This window comes from Arvicanthis niloticus, unplaced genomic scaffold (genome assembly GCF_011762505.2).
Source record: "Arvicanthis niloticus isolate mArvNil1 unplaced genomic scaffold, mArvNil1.pat.X pat_scaffold_558_arrow_ctg1, whole genome shotgun sequence".
NCBI lineage: Eukaryota > Metazoa > Chordata > Mammalia > Rodentia > Muridae > Arvicanthis > Arvicanthis niloticus.
In genome coordinates this window covers 30,754-52,368 of record NW_023046184.1, presented here as the reverse complement: position 1 = coordinate 52,368, position 21,615 = coordinate 30,754, and the positions used below count along the sequence as shown (strand labels likewise).

The following is a 21,615-nucleotide window of genomic DNA, read 5'->3' as shown; positions in this document are numbered from 1 at the left end:
GGACTCTATCAAAGAATCTACTAAAAGTAAAAATGGAAGACAATCATAGAGTATATAACCAATGCCTAGAAACCTGCTGTAGGCCTTTCTGTAGGAAGATTGCATTTTGTATTTGACTGTGGGGATTGCAGCAGGAGATAATAGAGAAGAAAAAATATTCTACATGCTTCTCCTTATCACCAGAAATGTTAAATTAAATCTCCCTTGAAGATGGGGCGATCCAAGGGTCTGGTTCATAATCCGTCCCCCCATTAGTGATTTTTCAGAGAGAAATCTATGGATTTTTCAAAGACCTTCAACACTTCCATGCATCTTAAGGATTTCTGGGAACAACAGTACAGGCAGAGAAATTTCTCATCAACAAATCTCTCACCTTAACTATAAAAATTCACTGAAAAGACATGAGACATCTGCCCATCCTTTATAAGAGTTGCCTTTTCTGGTTTCTCTATTGCGTTTTGTTCTTCTATGTCCAATAGTGGTGCATAATTTAACTGCATGATTTAATTATTTGTCAATGTTCAAAAGTTCAAAATTTTATGTATGAATAATTACTGACACAGGCAAGCAGTGGTTATTTCAGAATAAACAGCCAGGAGCTAATTGTGCTTCCAATTACTTAATTGAAGGTGTAGCAAATTCTGAATTTGTTTTATATTCAAAAAAGATTTTATCCTTTTAAATTAAAAAAAATTTGAAATTTAAAAAAGTAAATATAAGATTTTATAAGCCATGGGGAATAATATCTAATTAGAATGTCAGTGTACCATTTAGAGCAGATGAGATGGAGCATTGGATTTTTGTTACAGCTGACAGACTGTATAAGATTGACAAAAACAGTGAAAGAAGATGTGGGAATTTTTTATTGTGTTTCCAGAAAACACTTCAAGGCCAACTTTGAGTTTCTCCTTTCTCATATCAAATCTTCTATTACTTCCATTTAAGAAGGCTTTATAAATACAGAAGCCTACTTCTGATATACTGGATCTGAGTACTTCACACAGAAATATTGTGAAGATACAATTAAACAACGACACCACATTTCTAGATAATGTCACCTGAAAGATGGCAGTTCTATTTGTGAAAACATGCAGGAAAATGGAGGGTTTTAAATTTTCTTCAATACAGGTTACAGCTAAAAAGCCAGTCAGGTATCTGTAGTTTAGGCTAAAAATAAGTAGCCATAAGTCATGGAAATATATATTAGGTAAAGAGGAGAGGAGAGGAGAGGAGAGGAGAGGAGAGGAGAGGAGAGGAGAGGAGAGGAGAGGAGAGGAGAGGAGAGGAGGGGAGAGAGGAGAGGAGATTAGAGGAGAGGAGAGGAGAGGAGAAAAGAGGAAAGAAGAGGAGAGAGAGGAAGATAGAGAGAGAGAGAGAGAGAGAGACAGAGAGAGAGAGAGAAAGAGAGAGAGAGAGAGAGAGAGAGAGAGAGAGAGAGATCACCTATGGTATAAAGAATTTAGATAAAACTAAGTTCCAAGAACTAATCCCTTTAATGTAGAGAGGAATAGTCAGCAAGGAAGAGTAACAAGGAGAAGGTTCTTAGCCAGAGGAGGGAAAAGGGAAATGGGTAGCAAATAAACCAGCATTGCCATGAGCCAAAGAACATGGGAGTAAATGGGGGATTTGACAACCTACTGATTTTTATTTTCTTTGGTAAGAGCTGGTTTCATAAAGTGGTAGGCATGGAGGCTGCACATGTGTGTGTTAAAGAATATTATGAGCAGGGAGAGAGAGAGAGAAATGAATGAAAACAAGGGCTCATAAATTGAGTAGAGAACTGTCTTGCTAGAGGAGAGCACATGGATGTCAAAGAATGGTGTATTTTAACTTAAGTTACATGAACACCATGCTTGCATGCTGATTGGAACTGGTAAATTAGAAAGGGGGATTATGGTGCTGCAGAGGGACTTACACAGAATGGAATGAGAACCAGAATGTAGATAAAGATATCACTCACTCTTAGGAAGAAAACTTCTTTTAGCATGAGGAAAAATTGAGTACAGAAGGTGGCCAAAAAAAAAAAAGTTCTGCTGAAGAGATTCTGAAGCAACTCCTGCCGCATACTTCTGACTTCTAAATTGAACATAAGGAATGGAAGGCACAGGGATCTTGAGGAGAACTACCTGGAAGTCTGAGCATGAGACTGGAAAGACTCAACACATGAACCTCCTGAACAAGGAAGAGTAAGTGAGACTACTGAAGCTTGTGAGCTTATAAGCTATGTGATTTGTTCATCAACAATTGTGCTTCTTTATCTTTGCATGGAGACTCTGAGAGTAGACAACTGGATTCATCCAATACTGGTTACTTGTTCCTCAACTGGAGCACAGGCAAGGAGGGCAAAAAGACTGACTGTGGTAAGAGAACATAATGTCTGAAAAGGCTGAGAACAGAACACATGGGAAATATTAACTTGAAAGGTCACAAGGGAGGACACTGAAGAGCTGCAATTCCTATACTGTACTTGCAGGGGCAAAAGATGACCAGAAATGAGTCTGACCACTTCCTATCTAGTTTGGGACTCTTGTGTCCAGAGTATCTTTGGCTCTACTGCCCCCTCTAAACACATCTTGAACTTCAAGGTGCCTGGAGATACTTACTAAGCTGGAACCATTGCTGATACCCACGCAATGGCTGATATGTGGTGGGGTATGGTGTGGTGTGGTGTGGTGTGGTTTGGTGTGGTGTTCTGTACTGTGCTGTGCTATGATGTGCTGTGCAGTGGTATGCTGTGGTAGCCTGTTTTGGTGTGGTAGTATGATGGTATGGTGTGGTAGGCAAGAGAAGAGACAAACAGGCATGTCCTAGGTCAGTGATTCTCAACCTTCTTAATATTGTAGTGACCCGCAACCATAAAATTATTTTTTGTAATTTTGCTAATGTCTCAGCATTTACCCAACAACCTAACAATGTGAGGGCAACTGTGCTCAGATGTCCCAGGGCTGCTTGAGGAGGTTATCACCAAGAACAGCCACAGTCTAAACAGTGAAGTAAAGCAGTTGTCTCTACAGGTGGCCTCTGGTCTCCTGGGATTCCCATGCCTCTCCCTTAGACTTGCTCACTCTGATTGCTGCATTCTGCACTCTTGTGTTTGGGAGTAAAGTGTTCTATTCTCCCATGTCCTATTCTGCAGCAGAAGACCAATGTACTAAAGTCCCTTTCCAAATGCAGAGCTTTACCTGTGATTGTAAGAACTATAAGTGATATGTGGGAAGACAAAGGGAACTCCAAAGTCACTCTGGTACCAGGATGGTTGAGGAGCTATCAAAAACCACTGCCATACTCCTATCCTCAGAACCATAATCACCGGTCCAAGACCTCATCTCCAAATCCATCACACTGGAGATTAAGGATCCCAGTGAATTTAGGGAGCACAGAAACATTCCTTTTCTAACACTCGGGCATAAACCATGAGCCCCGAGGCATGCCAGACTATTCTTGGTTTTATTTCCTTGGTTTGTTTACTTTAAAAGTAAGGCTGAGACAACACACACATAAAGACAAACCAAAAAGAAAGGCTGCACTCAGGAGGACAGTGTCTATACTCATAGACACATGCAAGAGTTGCAGCCAGTGTTTCATAAGTGTGGCAAAAAATGCTAATACACTAGGAAAAGGTACTGCATGGGATGTTTAGCTCTAAAATATGGGCTCTTCATCAGGACATAAGCACAGTCTACCAAGTCAGTAATATTCCTAGGATATCAAAATCAACAACACAGACATAAGACTTGTAGTAGAGCATAGTGTTTATTAAGTAAATATGTATACTATTTTGAACAGATATTAGTTGCTCACAATTGGATAACCATTTAACATAGGATATCAAATAGCATGGGGCTACAGAAAAGAGATAGAAATAAAAAAAATAAACAAGGCCTCAGAATTTGGGGAAATTGCATGATAGAACAGGTTTCCCCCCTGTGTTGCAATTCTATGGTATTTTAAATTTCATCAAGAAAAATATGTAGGGCCCTGACACACTGCTCATGCCACAACAAAAGCACATCTGGATATACATATACACAAAGTGGTGTTGAAAAAGCAGGGGCCTGGGATCACTTGTTATCACACACCAAGTTGGACGTAACAGTCAACTTCTTCAGCAATATTTCCAATAAATTGATTATGCTTAAGAATAACTGCAAACTTAATTTGCAAGCAAAGCAGTATAACCCACCCAACCTCTCCCATCAAGGGACTCTCCCATTTTGTATGGCTCTTTCCCATGCAGACAGTGGAGGTCTGTCTTCAGCCTTATCTCCCCTCATGGATGAGGATTAGTGTCCTCTTCAGCCCAAGAGGAACCAGAGTGATCTTGTCCAGGGGGCAGAAAGCATGGAATGTTCTCTCTTCGGTGGTCAAAAGAAGCATGCTGAGAAAATAAAGGGGGGGGGGTGAGAGTGGTTAACTTAAATGCTTGGCTAGAGTTCTTTCATTAGATAATCTATGCTGAGGAAGACAGAAAGAAGGATTGTACCTGAGAACCATCCATCTAGCTCAGTAATATACAGATCCTAGTAGACACTGGTTTTACAAACCAATGAGTTCTACATGTGTAACTTCCTCAACTTGATAAAACTTCAAGTCTGCATTTCAAGTAGAGACTATATTTCTAGTGTGTTTCCCTTATGAAGGAGAGGCCCAGAATCCTTCGAAATGCAAAATAATAAAAACTATAGAATATCTCATCTTTTAATACTGATTCTCTCTTTGCCTGTAAACCCAAGAGTGGACCTTTACTAAATGATAATGTTCTGTAATGGGGCCCATGACATTATTCTATAGCTGCATAGAATTTTCTGAGGATTCCAGGCCAGGTATTTTTAAATCAAGGTTTCCAGATGATTGAGAAGCACCTACGGGTGACATTGCTGATTGGTGATATGATGCTGCCAATACTTGTTGTGACACCACTGATGCTTGACATGATGTTGCCGATGCTTGACATGGTGGTGCAGATTCTTGATGTGACACTGCCAATGATTGACATCGAGGTGCAGATACTTGATATGTCACTACAGATGCTTGACAGTAATCATGGACATGCCCCTAGGTTACAGACTTCTAAAAATCCAGAACACCCACACAAACATGTGTATATCATCTAGCCTATATTTAGGTCTACCTTGCACAGATACTTTTCACTTTCTGGGACCACTGAATTTCAATGTATGGAGTAGGCTAAGCCAAGTAAAGGAAGCAATCCAACTTTCTTTGAAAATGAAATGTCCTTTCAGTTATAAAAGTAAACTGAATTTCTATACCTCCTCTTCAATATCTAGGTAAGCAGGTTGTTCATCATGGAAGGATCTACTTATATTCAAATTATAGACCTCTGTCATCATCACTCGTGGGCCACAGAGTTGGGCAAACCTTTCCCCAAAAAGTGGACACTGGTATTGATAAGTTCTCCTTGGCTGCATTTGTAAGTACACAAAGTAACAAAGATCTGCTGTTAGTCTATGCTTTTCCTTAATGTACAAAACACAGTGAACATGGGGAGGGATTGCTTACCCAAGCCCTGAAGAAACCCCAGACATATAGATGTTACACTGGGCCCTGCTAAGACCTGCCTGTGCTATCACCTCCTGTACATCACCAAATTGCAGACCCATTACTCATAAGAATTAAAAAGTCATATCTACACTGAGAATTTCATTGTGTACTTATTCAAAAAGAAAAAAACCCAAAACATTTTAGTTTAAAAACTTTTTTTAAAAAGATAAATGTATTCACATAAATTTTCTTCTAAATAGTTCAATCAAATTTCATGGTATTCCAAAAAAAAAAAAAAAAAAAAAAAAAAAAAAAAAAAAAAAAAAAAAAAAACTCCCTGCAAGGCAAGAAGGCCTTTTCAAACAAAGATGCCAAAACTCAGGAATTTGACATTGTCACATTGCTGGGGCTAAACTGAAACAACCATCTTTTAGGTTTTAGTCTATGAAGATTGCCTGGGGAATTGGGGGTGGAGTATCTGCGTTTTGGATCAGTAAGAGATACAAACAATTCTGCATAACTGATACAAACTCACTTCCTTCCTTGATCATCCTGTATATTTAAGAATCCTACCTTTTAGAAAATCATTATCCAAATACATGGTTATATCCACAATCACAGATAGAAGAAAAGTAGGCCAGCAGAAGAAAAGAAACTAGCTTACGCTGCTGTTTGCTGAGGAGAAGGTTAGGATAAGTCTTCAAAAGAGCTGCCCTCTCTCGAGATTTGCCCACACATGAGGAAAATCAGGACCAGTAGAAATCCAGTATTTTCATTACAGCTCAACTTACTTCAATTATTCTCTGAAGTACAAAACATTCTTGTATATTTGAAACTATAAAGTTAACCTGGGCAAAGTGAATTTAAGCTCGACAATGTTAGAGGTGAAAAAAATGCATTTTGAAAAACTTTCAGATGTACCTCAGCATCATGGACCTGCAAATCTGTGCCTACTGTGGGTTCTACCACAGCTTCTGGGCGCACAGCCTGTAATGGTGTGTTTGGACTAGATGGGGCAGCCTCAGGTGCCTTCTGATGTCCTTGTTCTTGACCCACAACGACTTCTTGGAACTTAGGGTCTTTCTTGTCTTCAGTATCTTCTGTTATTATACAGAAATCATCATCTGAAGAAGCATCATGACGTGCAGAATATTCATCAATTACATGTTCCTTAGGATTGGATATATTTGCCTCTACCAAGGGTTTCTTCACATCCTCTTCAGTGCATTCTCCTTGTTCTGGAGAGGCCTGTGCATCTTGGCTGACATTTAGGGGGAACTCTGGACCTACTTCAAATTCTCTGTCTTGGGGCTCTAGCATATATTTTGGATCTATCACATACCCCTGTCCATTTGTAAGGGCTAAGGAAGAAAGCACAGAGAAGATTGTGAAAAAAAGTAAAATGTGCCAAAAAAGGAAAAAGCAAGTGAATTCTTTTGAATTCTTCCTATTGGAAGAAGGAGAATCTGCACATTTCTAATTGGGATTTCTAGAATGTACAAGACTAGGGATTGACTGAATCTGTGATTTATTGTGATTTATTAATAATCTGTAATTTATTGCTCTGAAATCATCATCTCCAAAAGTTTACAGAAAACCGGCAAAGTTATACTTGCCACCATTATAAAATGAGCACTGTCTTTATTTTAAAACTTGCTATGACCTTGATGTCATCCCATTTCTTTAGACCACATCCAAATAGCTAATTGTGCCTACATGATACTGGTGTTGTTGATGAAATATCTGTAGATGAAGAACTTGTGCTTGTCCTCATGCCAGCGCTTATGCTTGTGGCTGCACTTAAGTCTGAGGTTATGCTTGAGTGAGAGGGTGTCAGGACCTGAACTAATTCAAATGGCAATCGCTGAGTGGCTGCTTGAACTTCTACAATCTCAACCTGAATTTCCAACAGAAGATAACACATTTCACTTACAAGATAGAATAAGACAGGCATACTAGGAAAAACAGGCAGACCTGTCACAAACCTTAGACATACCTCAAAATATACTTCAGTAATTGAAGAATGACACAAAATCTTCACACACACACACACACACACACACACACACACACACACAGACACTCACAAACATACACACATACACATCCTTAAAAATATTGTTGGGGTACTAAGCCTCAAAGAGGAAGTGGCCACTGATGGGTTTTCTCAGAGTTCCTAACATGTAAGGTAGGCTTCAAACACAATAAATGCCAAGTATGAGATAATGTTTTAGGCAGATTAAATTGAAAATATCAGTAAGAGTATTTTGCCTGTAAGAAAAAAAATGAATTGTAGGACACTAGAATTTCTAGGGTTAAGGCTATAGAGCAAGTTATGAGAATAAAAGAATCAAACGATGTCAGTTTTCCCTAAGCCTGCTTATGTTTTAGTCAAATGTTATTTTAAACCATTTGTAGATGCTCAACATAGGGTCAGGATAAGCACAAGGACTATTCTAAGCATGGTAGTTACTTACAGTAAGAAAACAATAACAGAAACTGTCATGCTCATAAGACACATATTGAAATGAAAGTCTTTCTATATTCATAACACACATTAACTAAATAATAACATAACAAGAATAAAGACCCCAATGGTTCTTGGGGTGATTGCCAATGTACATACTTCTGTGCCTGCTTCAGGACACTCCTCCACATTCACAACTTCAGCCTGAGCATCTGTTTGCATTTCGTTCCTATGGTGGCGTTTTCGAAACCTTAATAAAGCCATAAAGAAATCATTATTAATATGTCTTTTGTGTATTTGTCAGGAAGCATCCTCACTACTGGATAACTTTCATAGTACTGGAAGTGAATTGAGGAAAGAAATTCATCAACAGGCTTACTAGCTGTGAACACTGTGATCTAGGATAATGCCTAGCATGGCAAGACATGCCCATGTTTACAATCATGGCATTACAAAGTTATGGGTGCAACCAACCAATTTCTGACTGGATTGATGGCCACACCACAGGAGAAAATACATAGGAACTGATCTGTGAAGCGTTAGGAAGAGAAGTTGGAGATAATATGACCTAAATACATTGTGTGAAATTCCTAAAGAATGAATATAATCATATTAAAATTAACGTTGTATAATGATAGGTATGCACGGAAATACCATAAGTAAACCCACTACTTTGTATGTCTAACTTTAAAATGTCCTGTGTCATAGGATTAGAGGTGTGATTCCATGGAAAAACACTTAGCCAACATAGTTTATGTCCTGGTTCTAAATCTTATTCTAGTCTTACAAAGCCAAGAACACAAAAAACAAGGTTTATATTTGGGAGGTCAAGCAACAAGAAACCCACCATCAGTACAAAATATGAGTGGTTGAGGTATAATAATACATCTGACTTTAAAAAAATAAACAAACAAGGTAACCTAACAGTAAATGTGCTAAGTGATATTTATGAGATTCTGATGGCATAAAGAAGAGTTAAAACAGGAAAAGCCAGTTAATGAGTTATTGCAGCCATCTGCATATACTATTTGGGCATGAAATGTACAATTTTTACTCTTACTGGTTTGATTTTCAGTGTGAAATGATTTAAACATAAGCATATTATTTATAATAGTTAACACTTAGAGAAAATTCTAACATAACACACATACACATGTATGTGTGTACATATATAAAACACACATGTTGATTTCTTCTTGAAGGTAGGATCTCACATATCCCAGGCTAGGCTTCAACTCAGTATGTTGTCAAGGAAGACATTAGGATTTTTATTTTGGGGCTGAAAGAGTGACTCAGCAGTTAAGAATACTGACTTCTCTCTCAGAGGCCCTAGATTCAATTCCCAGCTCCCTCAATGGAAGCCTACACCTCTCTATAACTCCAGTTTCAGAGTATCACACACCCCTTTCCAGCTGCCGTTTGCACTGGAAATATGTGGCACACAGACATACATGTAGGCAAAATACACAGACAATGATTGTCTTTAAATTGCTCTATGTGCCCCCACCTCTCAACTCAGATATCACAGGCATATGCTGCTAGGTTTATGCTAGGCAAGCCCTCTGTCAACTGAGCTACATTCCCTGCCAGTGGAGAAATCCTTTTTTTAAAAAAATAACAAAACACACATTTCAAACACTTCAATTAAAGCTTTCAATTCAAGGATTTCTGGTCCATTCAGATCATAAGATGATTATAATGATTTTAGTTCCCTTTGCATTTTTAGCCCTTTCATATTTACATATTTCTTTATATGCTGGTGACTGACTCTGGGCAAGCACTAAGATAAATCTCCAACCCCAAGAGAGTTTGAGAACATTTTCATAGCTCAGAAAAGGTATTCCACTGTTCTAGCTAATATTCATCTCTGTCCCCATCCACTCTGCACATAATACCTGGCCAGAGGCAACCTCTAATCCACCTTCTGCCTCTGTTGAGTTCCCTGTTGTGAATTTACAGATGAGCAAAATTCAGTTTGTCTAGGCAGGCTTCACAGCCAATAGGCTTGGTGGCCAGCACGCTTCGGACGGAGCCTTCACAGGCTTCTGATTGTAAGCACTGGGTCTTAATGGACAACCATACAATACTCATATTCCTCCTTGTTTTCAATTGAAACCAGTCACTGAAATTTAAACACTTCACGTCATCCTGGACTTTTTCTAAACCCCAAGCCTTGGCTGCAAAATATTGTTACTTTTTATCCATCTGTTCCCAATCATGCATTTTTTTTAAGGTAGTAAGTAACCTGGGACCTCTGGCTCTCCCATGTACTTCAGATGTTAATATATCTTTCACCTTAAATTTACTTGGCTTGACAGAACTGTCTTAAAGAAAAGCTTGGGTTTCTTTTGAAAGCATAAGGCAAATTTTTGCCTTCGAATTGTCTTGCAGGCTGTGCATGGTGGCCCACTCATGTAACCCCAGAACATGGGAGGCAGAGGCAGGAGGATCTCTGTGAGTTGGAGGCCAGCCTGCTTTATATAGTGAGTTCCTGGAAAGCCAGAAAATCTCTCTCTCTCTCTCTCTCTCTCTCTCTCTCTCTCTCTCTCTCTCTCTCTCTCTCTCTCTCTCTCTCTCCTCTCTCTTTCTCTCGCTGTCTAGCTCTCTATCACTTTCTCTTGCACTCAGGCTTTCTCCTCGAGCCTCTCTCCCCATTCTCCCTCTTCCTTTCCCTTTCACTTTCCTTCTTTCTTCCTCTTGCCCCTCCCTTTCCCCTCCACTCTCACACACACAAACTGACGAACAAATAATGTGACCTGCACTAGTCATCTAGTCATCTTTACACCTGACATCAAGTGAACCTTTTGCTCCATTGTCCTGTGTTGATGGAGCAGGATAGAAGCCACTGCTGCATCATTAAGGAACAACCTCATATGTATATTATGTGCTCTTTTCTGTCACTTTTTTCTACGACCATTATTGGATTAATCTAGGAAATGATGCAACAGACAGTAGTTAAACGATTCCTTCCATAAATTAAAATATACAGCTCTGGAAACTGGAAGTGGTATTGGTGGTGGTCTACTCAAACATACATACAGATGTATGTATGTATGTAGGTAGGTAGGTAGGTAGGTAGGCAGGCAGGTAGGTGAGAGAAAAATAGACAGAAAGGCAAGGAAAATTCTGTAGTTTTAAACATAATTTGAGCATGTTAAAAATTAAAAATTAAAATCCATTTATCCGTGTTTATTCTGTTGGAAGACAATAAATTATATTAAATGATATGGTATGTTCAGAACAGCTAATTGGTCATTTTAAAATTCTTAATCTTTCTTATTTTGGCTTTATTTAGAAAAAGAAAAAACTTGCTTCAGCTCTGCATTATTTACAGCCATGATACCTCTTACCTATGGTGTTGTATAGTACTGTCATCAACGGAATCATCAACTACACCATTTGTTTGAATGTTAACTGGTTGTGCCTGCAAAAAATTAGCATCATCAGTTGTCACCATTTTATCATCTCTGAGAATCAAAACTACAGCTTTGTACAGAGAAGAGTTACACCTTCTTTTAACCCCCTAAGTGGCATTAAATGTACCTATGTACTAGAAAAACTTGACATTTCTAACATGCATTATATATTCAAGTTATAACAAATCCAAGTGTCACGTTGGTGTGAAAAAGATGCTAGGTTTACAGGTATAAAAACAAATTATGCACATACAGTGTTTTAGTCCAACACTAGTAGATCTAGGAATTTCACTTTGATTCAAGTTCACTGCTTGCTATTTTACACCAGCACACTATAAAGACTCCTCTGACTGCTATCTCTGTTCTCTTTAATTTTTGTTCCAAAATATCAACTGGTATAGAAACAATATCCTAGAGGCACAGAGAGAAAAACTGGAGGAAATCGCAAATAGAGTTTCTGGTGCCATGATGGAGACTAGTGGAATATGGGTGGGACAAGCAAAATTTGTTTTCTCTTTCTCAGAAGAGGAAACAGATCTTGGGGCTGAGTCATCCTGTATCTTAGAAGTCTACATTCTTGTGGCAGAAGATGAAACTCAGATCCCAGAGGGTTAGTATGAAGGAAGAGTGAATGAGTCATTCAAATCAGACAACTTCCTTCAGTCTTCTCCTCTATACAGCTTTCCTCACTCTCTTCAATATGGAAAAGTGGTTTGTTCTAAAATTGAATCTAGGAGTGATCTACTATGGCATCACAATAGAAACATGGTCCACAGCCAAACAGAGCACTTTATCTAGACTGCTAACACTACCCAGTCTACAATGTTCTACTTATCCCTGTATCCATTCACTCCAAATCCTGGAGTTTCCATCCCCATGACTAAAATCAATCCAGATTCCTGCCATTCACATCTGGTTATCTCCATTCTTGTTTCTTTATACTTCATGTTCCATATACAAAGCAGCCTAGGGATTTCAGTCCAGATTATAGTCTGCTTACAATAAATTCAGTATGTATTACTACAGTGAGCAAAGTTCTGCACAATCTATCACTTTCCTGTCTCCACCATCCCCTTCACTCTTTCCCTTATTTGAGTCACATAACCAATTTTATTCCTTCAAACTCTCCAAATTGAGGTCAGTGCACTCTCTGTATAGACTGCCTTTGTTAGCCTTGGGGGTACCCTATTCAAAACACAAATCACCAGCTCATTTTCTCTTGACACCTTTTATCAGTGCCTTGTCTGTTGGCTGCCTGTATGTGATTCCCTAGTACTTACCACAGTATCTAGGACATGAAAAGTATTTCATGTCATTGAAAATACAAACTAAATGATTTTCAATCTAACACATGCATTTTAATAACTAGTTTTTCCTTTGACCTGTAAAAAGCCTTTACAATCAAGTACTTAAGGTTGTGAGGGAGGGAGGACATGAAAATTCACTTTATAAAACTAATATACAAGTTGTTCTTTCCTTGCTGAATACTAAATGTATGTACACGGATGTCCAGTAGCTGAAAGTGAAAATGATGTGCCCATCAATAAGAAAGAGATATACAGCATACTCACTGACTCATCCGGCATACGTAGAACAGAAATGTTTCCCACAACATAGTACTTTTCCTCCCATAACAGCCTTGGAGAAGAAGACCAAGTCTTTCTACTATTAGGACCTTAGTTTCCGAAAAATGTAAATGATTCTAAGGGTGACAGACATAATGGCAATTAAATCAGAAGCTATCCTGGCTAGGCAAGCAGGCAGACAACTTCCACATCACAATGCTGTTTGTCACCTCACTGGCATTTTTCAAGATTCTGAGTCATGGGCTTCTCTTTATCTTCCTTCCCTTCCAGCTAAGATCCCCAGATTCCGCACATTGTCACCACTAATGTATGAGGCATTCATACTGAAAATCAAAGGTGTGATTTTTGTGCTGATGTCAATCTTTTTCTTTTGACCTATGGATTCTTGATTTAGTCTCTAAAAGAAATTGTGTGTGTGTGTGTGTGTGTGTGTGTATGTGTGTATGTGTGTGTGTGTGTGTGTGTGTATGTGTGTGTTCATGCATCTGCCCAAGTGATTTTTAATGATATTTCACCTTTAACTTTCAAGAAAGAAATAGGAGAAATATTTTAACATGCATTTGGGTACATGAAGCACAGAGTATTATACCTTACCTCTGATTAACTCAGATATTTTATGGGTCAATTTTAATTTTGTATCTTGATTTCTCAGCTTGTACTTCCTAAACCCTCAAAAACTAGGTCCCATAGCACACCTGACATAAATGTTATCTATTGAAAAATTTAGGTGCAATGACTTCTTTCCCCAGGTCAGTGTATAGAGCTTTAGAGTTTATATTCTATATATTGGCCCTCGATATGATGTTAGAATTCTAGACTCCAGTGACTCTAATTTGTGGTATGGTTTACAAACTACAAATCCATCTGTAACTTCTTCAAGTAATTCATGGAGCTCCCTTTAAGCTATTCAGTGCATTAAACTTTTTTTTGGATTAGGTTTTTAAAATTATTTTGTTTTGTCAGAGGAGACATCCACATCTTCTACCAATATAATCATCCATGTTTCTATAAGACCCCACCTTATAAATTTCAGTATTTTAAAATATCTAATGTAGCCAGAAATTGTGAGTGTAGCGGTATCAGGTATTTTACAAATGACAGTAATACAAGAATAAGTGTGCTAACAATCAGGGAATACAGCACTCATAAACATCATGTAAGTATCATCGTCTGGGTTGCTTACCATCATAAGAATCCTGTAGGTACAAGATGAATTTCACATACTCATATATATATTTACCTTGGTACATGGTCCTGTAACAATATGTGTCCTGGCCACTCTGACCTATGTTTCCTTTTCTTATATAACAGCAAAATTCGATTAGGCTTCCCACTAAAGAGAGCAAGATACAAGTAAAGTTATGTAGTCTGATGGATTATTTCCGACAATAATAGTCTTCCATAGTCAAGGCAATATTTTAAAGAACACAATTTTCTTTCCATAAATGCTGGTACTCAGAAGAGATATCATTCTTATATCCATAAAATAGGGCACTAGCTGGAACACAATACACTAGAATTTATATAGCACTACTAAAATTAGAGAAAGGCTGCTGTAATTATGTTTTATTGTAAAGAGTAAGACAGGGTGGGATAATTTCTCAATTAAATAATTTTATTGACTCTTTTAGAATTTCATACATGCATGTGATATATTTTGATCATGTTCATGTCCCATTCCCTCCAACTTAGCTCAGATCCAGTTCCACCTCTCCACTCAGTCCTTCCTAACTTTGTGTCCCCCAAAATACACAATTCCAATGTGTACTACCCATATCCTTCCACTAGAGCAACAGTTCTCAGTCCTTTGGGGGTAGAACAACTCTTTCATGGGAGTCACCTAAGACCATGTACATACCAGATATTTACATTACCATTCATAACAGTAGCAAAAGTACAGTTATGAGGTAGCAATGAAAATAAATTTATGGTGGGGGGTTACCGCAGCATGAGAGACTGTATTAAAGGGTCTCAGCATTAGGAAGGTTAAGAATCACTGCTAGGGGCTACATCCTTAGAGGTAACCCACTCTTCCTCCCTCAGCATCCATCAGCTCTCTTGAACTCTTCCACCGAGTGGGAGGGCTCCTCATCTGAGAGTATGGGCCCATTGAGCTCCTCCATGCTTCTCCAGAGGAAATAATTTTTAAGTGTGAGAAATGTAGTATTTGAAATTATAGGCTATTGACTTAAATAAATATATTATTAGCAACTACACTAATTTTTTTTTTCAAAAACTACTAAGGTGTATGAGAGCAAGGATTTGTTCAGCTAAGTATTACTTTTCACACACAATTCAAAAATTAAATTAAAAAGAAAACAAAACCATGTATATATACCTATATTTGCCAATGGAAGATTAAGAATGATTTTCTCAGATATGTCATCCTTTTGTTCATCATGAACAAGATTTAATAGATTCATCCCAATAATATCTTCCTAGGGAGCAGGAGAAAGAACAGATTTTGCTTTCAATACTAATACCATTAGTCTGCCCTGTATCCTTGCCATAGGTGTTTAGTGCTGCCCATGCCATTTATAGCTATAGGTGCAGTGCTTCAGGCAGTTTGCATTACCCTCTAGCAATTACTCCACATTACAATCCATTCTGTCCACAGTTTTCCTGTGCATTATCTCCCTCAAGCAGTTGGATCCATCCCTACCAATCTCAGAGACCACAGATGCTGTAATCCTCACCCTGTCTTATTTCCCTCTTTGCTATAAGCCTCGAAAAAATTCTCAGCTCCTCACCCATAATGTTGTCTCCAGTCTTGAACCAAGCAAGTGAATCTGGATGGAAAAACCTCACACAACTGTGCCACACAACCATGCCACACAACTGTGCCACACAACTGTGCCATAGAAGCATGCCACACAATCGTGCCACACAACCAGTTACTATTCAACTCTGCCAGAAAGCCTTTCCCCTGACTCTGCACTTTCTCACTCTTCAATGTGAATCCTTTCTTTTTTGCACCTTCCTCATACTTTCAAGTCCCAAGCCCTCTCTACATTTTAATTTGTCCTTGTTTATTTTGATGGAAAACGTTCAACCCTTCCCCCTGTACCATAAAGGGACACTTATTTTTTCAATAAAAATATTTTCATTGGTTCATTTATAAAATGGAATGCTCTGAGTCCAAGACCATCCTGAGGCTACATAAGGAGTTTTGGGGCAGGGTGAAATATAGAATGCTACCTTACCTTGACAAGAAGAAAAGGAAGAATGGATGAAAAAAAGAGAAAGAAAGCCATAGTGAAACCCAGTTATTTTGCGTATTAATTTTTTAAAGGAGTTTGACAAAAAGTTAAAAATTAAAAATTCAACAAATTTGATGTGAAATATAAAGTACCAAGAGGTGTTACCTATTCTTCCATTGGTCGAAGAGAGGTGGTATCATTATAAAAAGAATCATAGGGCTGGAGACTAGCTCAGTAGGTGTATGCTCACCTCATATCGAAAAGGCCTTTCTTTAAATCAAGAATGAAAATACAAGCACTCAGTCATTACAAAAGAAGTCAGGTATTATCCCTGCTCAGTGCCATTTTCTGAGACTCTTAACAAGAAGCATGTTTTATTTTTCTGACACACATCTTAGACACACATGAGAGAAGTGGATAGGGTGAGGGAAGAGTAAGAACGTTTGCCGGAATCCCAGCTTGTTTTTATTGACTAAACACTGAAACTAGTAGAGAAGATGATGTCACAGAGTCATAGCTGAACACCAATGACTTATATGAGGATAAAAAGAACTAACTTATGAACAACAATCCAGAATGACCCATTTCTCCAAAAGCTGCAAGAACTTACTGGACGATAGCCAAGAAGAGGTGTCACATTCTGGGATACAAAAACAACTTTTCCTTCTATGTTCAGTACAATTGAAATATTTTCAAATGAGTATTAAAGACAGAATAATAACATAATTAAATAGTGAAACAATAATAAAATAATACCTTTATTTCTAAGTGTATAAATTATTAAAATAGAACACAGAAAATGTATTGCATTTCTTACATATCCATAAAGTAGGCACATCCTTAATTAAAATTAAAATTCTATTATTCTGCCTCCTACACAGAATCTACTTCATCTTAAGCTTGAGATATTTATCAATGATGTGCCACTTGAACAAACATATTTCAGTGTACCCAAAATCAATAACTAAACTTTCTATCACACACTAGAAATATACTTCTCTTAGTGTAGATGGTCACACTTTAAACATGTTTAGTATTTGAATGCTAAAAGTTTTTAAAGACACATTCATTTACACTTAGCCTAGTGTTCTACTTAAACATATAGTTAGTGGTGTCACTTTTCTAATGTATAATGGTGTGAAGTCAGGTTTCCCAGAAGGTGACATTTAGAGCATGTAAAATACCAAAATGTTGTCCAGAGCAAGGAGATGTGGATACATGTGTGCCTGCCTCAATATCACCTCTAAGAAGAGGACAAATAAAGCGAGGCTCTTCTAGGAATTACTGCTAATCCAATGTCTGCATTCATTCAAATTTAGAATTGTGATCCAGACACCACTTGTGTGATCCTCAACAACTCCAATATTTATTTCAAAGCAGTACTTCCTTACCCTATTCTGCAATAAAATGATTATTTTAAGAAACAAGCTCATAGAATTCATACAAATAGAGAGTTGCAAGTAACAGTACCTCATTGTAAACCCAAAATATCAATCAGTCCTTTCAAAGGAGCAATGCTGGTGATAAATCTCTGATAAAGTAAATTGTATCATAATGAGCACAAACATTTTAAAATATATTTAGTTTGTGTATATGAGTGTTTTTCCCTGCATATGTGTCTGTGTACCATGTATGTACCTGGTACCCATACAGGCCAGAAGAAGGCATCAGATCCTTTGGAGCTGGAACTACAGACCATTGTGAGCCACAGTGTATGTGCTGAGAATTAAACCCACATCCTCTGCTAAAGGAGCCAGTACTCATAGGTGATCATGCATATCTCCATACCATAATCATTAATTAAACGAACCATTAGTTTCAAATATTCTCATATTACCTGCTGTGGTTTGGAGCTGGTTTGAGTTTATCTTCACCCAAAGGTTCATGCAAGAGAAGATATTTGTGGCATATAAATAGTAACTGACCACCTCCTAGAATCATTGTGTTAATCAAAAATTTTATGCTACTTTTGCTGAGTATTGAATTAAAGATTACCAACATGCTAGACAAGTGCTGTTACTGAGCTGACAACCCCCAGCTCAATTGAAAAACAAAAACTTCAATTTTTTTCATGAGTCAAACTATCAAATCAATGCGTCCCTGTGTCCACAGGCCCTAAAATTATTAGTTTTCCCATTTTTGTGCTTAAAAACAGCTGTGATCATACTTACGACATATTTGTGCCATAAAAAAAACTTCTCTAAGAAAAGATTTTCCAGGGAAGTTACTAATACCAGACAGAAGCTAAAAGGTTGTAGACAAGTGACTCTCACAGTTTCACAGCCCACAGCCTGCACTTTTGCCTACAACCATATCTGTAGTTTATCGTCAGCTTCTAGAATAGTTTAAATATGCATTTGGTTTCATAAAAGTATTGACAGATTTCAAATGAGATATTCGGAAGCCTCTTAACAACACAAATTTCAATATATGATACCTACATACCTTGTTTTTTTTTTTTTTTAAATAAAAGTGCTTGATAGGATAAAAGATGCCTTCACGTGGCTTAGGTTTCCATCTAAGAGTGTATATTTTTATAATATTTGTTTCATCATTGTTTGAAAACTTGTTCTTTTCCAGCTGTGCTTTGAAATGTGATGTAGTGCATCTTGCATTTTATGTGATCGACATGTAAACGTAAACAACAAATTAAAAGACCCTTACCTGAAGAACCCTCTTATGGTACTCTTCATAGGTATTAAAAACAGGAACTGTGTTTTGTTCATAACTTGTTTGTACATTGAACATTCCTTTGCATAAAAGAAATGACAGGTGTTAAATTAAGATAACTATTGATATTAGAATTCTCAGCTTATAATTTAGAGAAATACTTTGTTAGTTTGGCAGGGGGTGCTTATGTGTTCTATTACTCATGTGTAGAGATTCAAAGACAACTTTGGTGGGTTGATTCTCTCCTTCCATCTCTATGTGGGCTCTGTGAAAGTGATGAGAACAGGGTGTGTGTAGAACTCGTGAAGTAGAGTGCTAGCAGCTATAGGCATTTTGAAGAGGGTTGAAGAAGAAATGCATTGTGAGGGAGTGGGCACGGCCTAGAAAATATTTTGAAAAGTTTAGCCACAAAGAGTGCATAGAATCAGGGAAATGGACCTAAGTCAAACCTCCTTGAGAAGACAGAGAGGCAATAGCAGGCTGTTCTCTGAGTCTCTTTCTAGATGATCCATATCCAAGTCTGTTCATCAGTTTCTGAATTCTCTTCATCAGTTTCTGAATTCTCTTCAGCAAATTGTGAATATCTTCATGGGTTATCCTCTGGCATGGATTAGAGGTACCACTAATTTACAGAGAAGTAAACATGAGCTTTATGTATGGTAAAGTTGAGGCTAATTACTGATATGGTGCCCCAATAGGAGGACTAAGATGAGAGAAAGACAGATCTTTTTCATTCCTATAACATCCAAGGTCTTCATTATACACAATAACTACTTTGGCAGGATATGTCAGAAAATGGCCTTAATCCCAGTTCTCAGGTGAGATGGCAGAAGGATTGTGGATTTGATGCAAGTCTTGGGCTAAATATCATGAGCTAGTTTCCAAAATAAATGATAAATGAACAAGCAAACAAATAAGATCTATTTCTATTAAAACAATGAAATGAAAGTCAGTGTTCCCACCCTTTGACTGTGAGGCTGTTAAAAGTAAAAACCCATCCATTTCCATGTCTTCCAAGTACAGCCTAATACAATGTCTGGCATTGTTGTTTACCAATCACTTAAATTAAACCTGAATTAGTTTGAGTGAAATGGCAAGACTTAGCTTTCCTTCTGTTCTCACCTGCTTTAACAGTAATTCTGACTAGGTCTTCCAATAAAACTGGAACAATAGAAAACCCACGAAAGAGACCAATCTACCCTCAGCTTCCCTGAGAAAGTTTGTCTACATCTGAAATACCAACAGAGGTCAGAACAGAAAGCTTTGCCAACTGTATTACGAATTCCTACCTCCTCGTTTTTTGTGTGTATTCTTCTCCCTTTTTCAGTCAGGTAAAGGTGGATTCTAAAACCAAATAAGACCATTATTTTACTAAGTAAAAATTTTTCTACAATTTATAGCATCTACCTGCTGTAGCCTTCTTATGTCTATCAAACTATATGCCTGATAAGCATCCTATGTCTATGTTTACATGTATCCGGTAGTTATCTTGAGTCTATCTCCCATCAAAGGATCTCCTACACTGCAGCTGTTCTGAGTCTATCTTCCATTTATGGATTATTTATCCCCTAGCTATCATGTGCCCTTATTCCATCTATGAATCATCTATATTCTAGATAGCCTGTGTCTCTCCGTATCATATTCCCTCTACCTATCATGTGTTTAACTTTCATCTGTCAATTATCTAATAGTTCTCCTGTGTCTCTATTATGTCTATTATCTTCCACCAATCAGTCATCTATCTTTCTACACACCTATGTCTATCATCAATATGTCTATGGCCTATCCTCTGTACAATCTGCTATATGCCTTCTACCCAACTATCATCTATTCCCTAGCAATCCTAACTATGCTGTGTCTATCTTTCAAATTATCTACATTCTAGCTATCCTGTGTCTATCCACGCAGTAGATCTCCTATCTGTCTAGTATCTATGCTTTGTCTTCTCACTGTGCTGAACCTACCATCTATTCTATAGCTATCTTGTCTTTATTATACTACCTGTCAGCTATCCTGTACCTACTCTGAATCTCTACGCAATACATAGATATTTTTGACTAACAGAAATATCTGTTATCTATCTATCTATCTATCTATCTATCTATCTATCTATCTATCTATCTATCTATCTATCTGCCTACCTAAATATCTTATCTATCTATCTATCTATCTATCTATCTATCTATCTATCTATTTACCTAAATATCTATCTATCTATCTATCTATCTATCTATCTATCTATCTATCTATCTATCTTCAATTATCTAGCTTTCCTATGTATGTCTTCTATCACCTACTCTCTGGATATATTTTGCTTATCTTCCATCTATCTATATTCTATCCTCTATCTATCCTGTATCTCTAATGTATCAATGTATTGCTTATCATTTAGTTACCCTGAATCTCTGTGATCTCTCTACTCTTTATCTTCTAGCTATCTTATATCCTTAAATCTATCAACTATCCTCTAGCAACCTTAGGTTTATATTTTATCCATGTGTCATCTATCTTCTAGATCTACTGCTTATCTCCTATCTATCTACCTATCTGTCATCAATCTTCCAAATTTCCTGTGTGAATCTTCCAGCTATGTATCATCTATCATCTACCTATCCTGTGCCTGTATTCCACTTATCTATATATCATCTATCTTCTCCCTATCCTGTATGTCTATACCATTAATATATCACCTATCCTCTAGTTACTCTGACTCTCTGTAAACCATCAACTATACTCTGCCTATTCTATGCCTGGATTCCATCCTTATATCCAAT

General features: G+C 37.6%; 1 protein-coding gene across 1 annotated transcript; it reads right to left on the bottom strand.

The window, feature by feature from the left end:
- Positions 1 to 5,264: 5,264 nt before the first annotated feature.
- Positions 5,265 to 20,185, bottom strand: LOC143433952 (uncharacterized; the record flags this gene model as incomplete). Its single annotated transcript, XM_076706398.2, is given in 12 exon segments — positions 5,265 to 5,423; positions 6,424 to 6,863; positions 7,219 to 7,399; positions 8,129 to 8,219; positions 11,320 to 11,393; positions 12,957 to 13,087; positions 14,155 to 14,304; positions 15,310 to 15,409; positions 16,782 to 16,871; positions 18,836 to 18,921; positions 19,291 to 19,463; positions 20,081 to 20,185. Coding segments are annotated over 12 exon segments (1,780 nt in total), but the record flags the coding sequence as incomplete, so codon positions are not given.
- Positions 20,186 to 21,615: the final 1,430 nt, after the last annotated feature.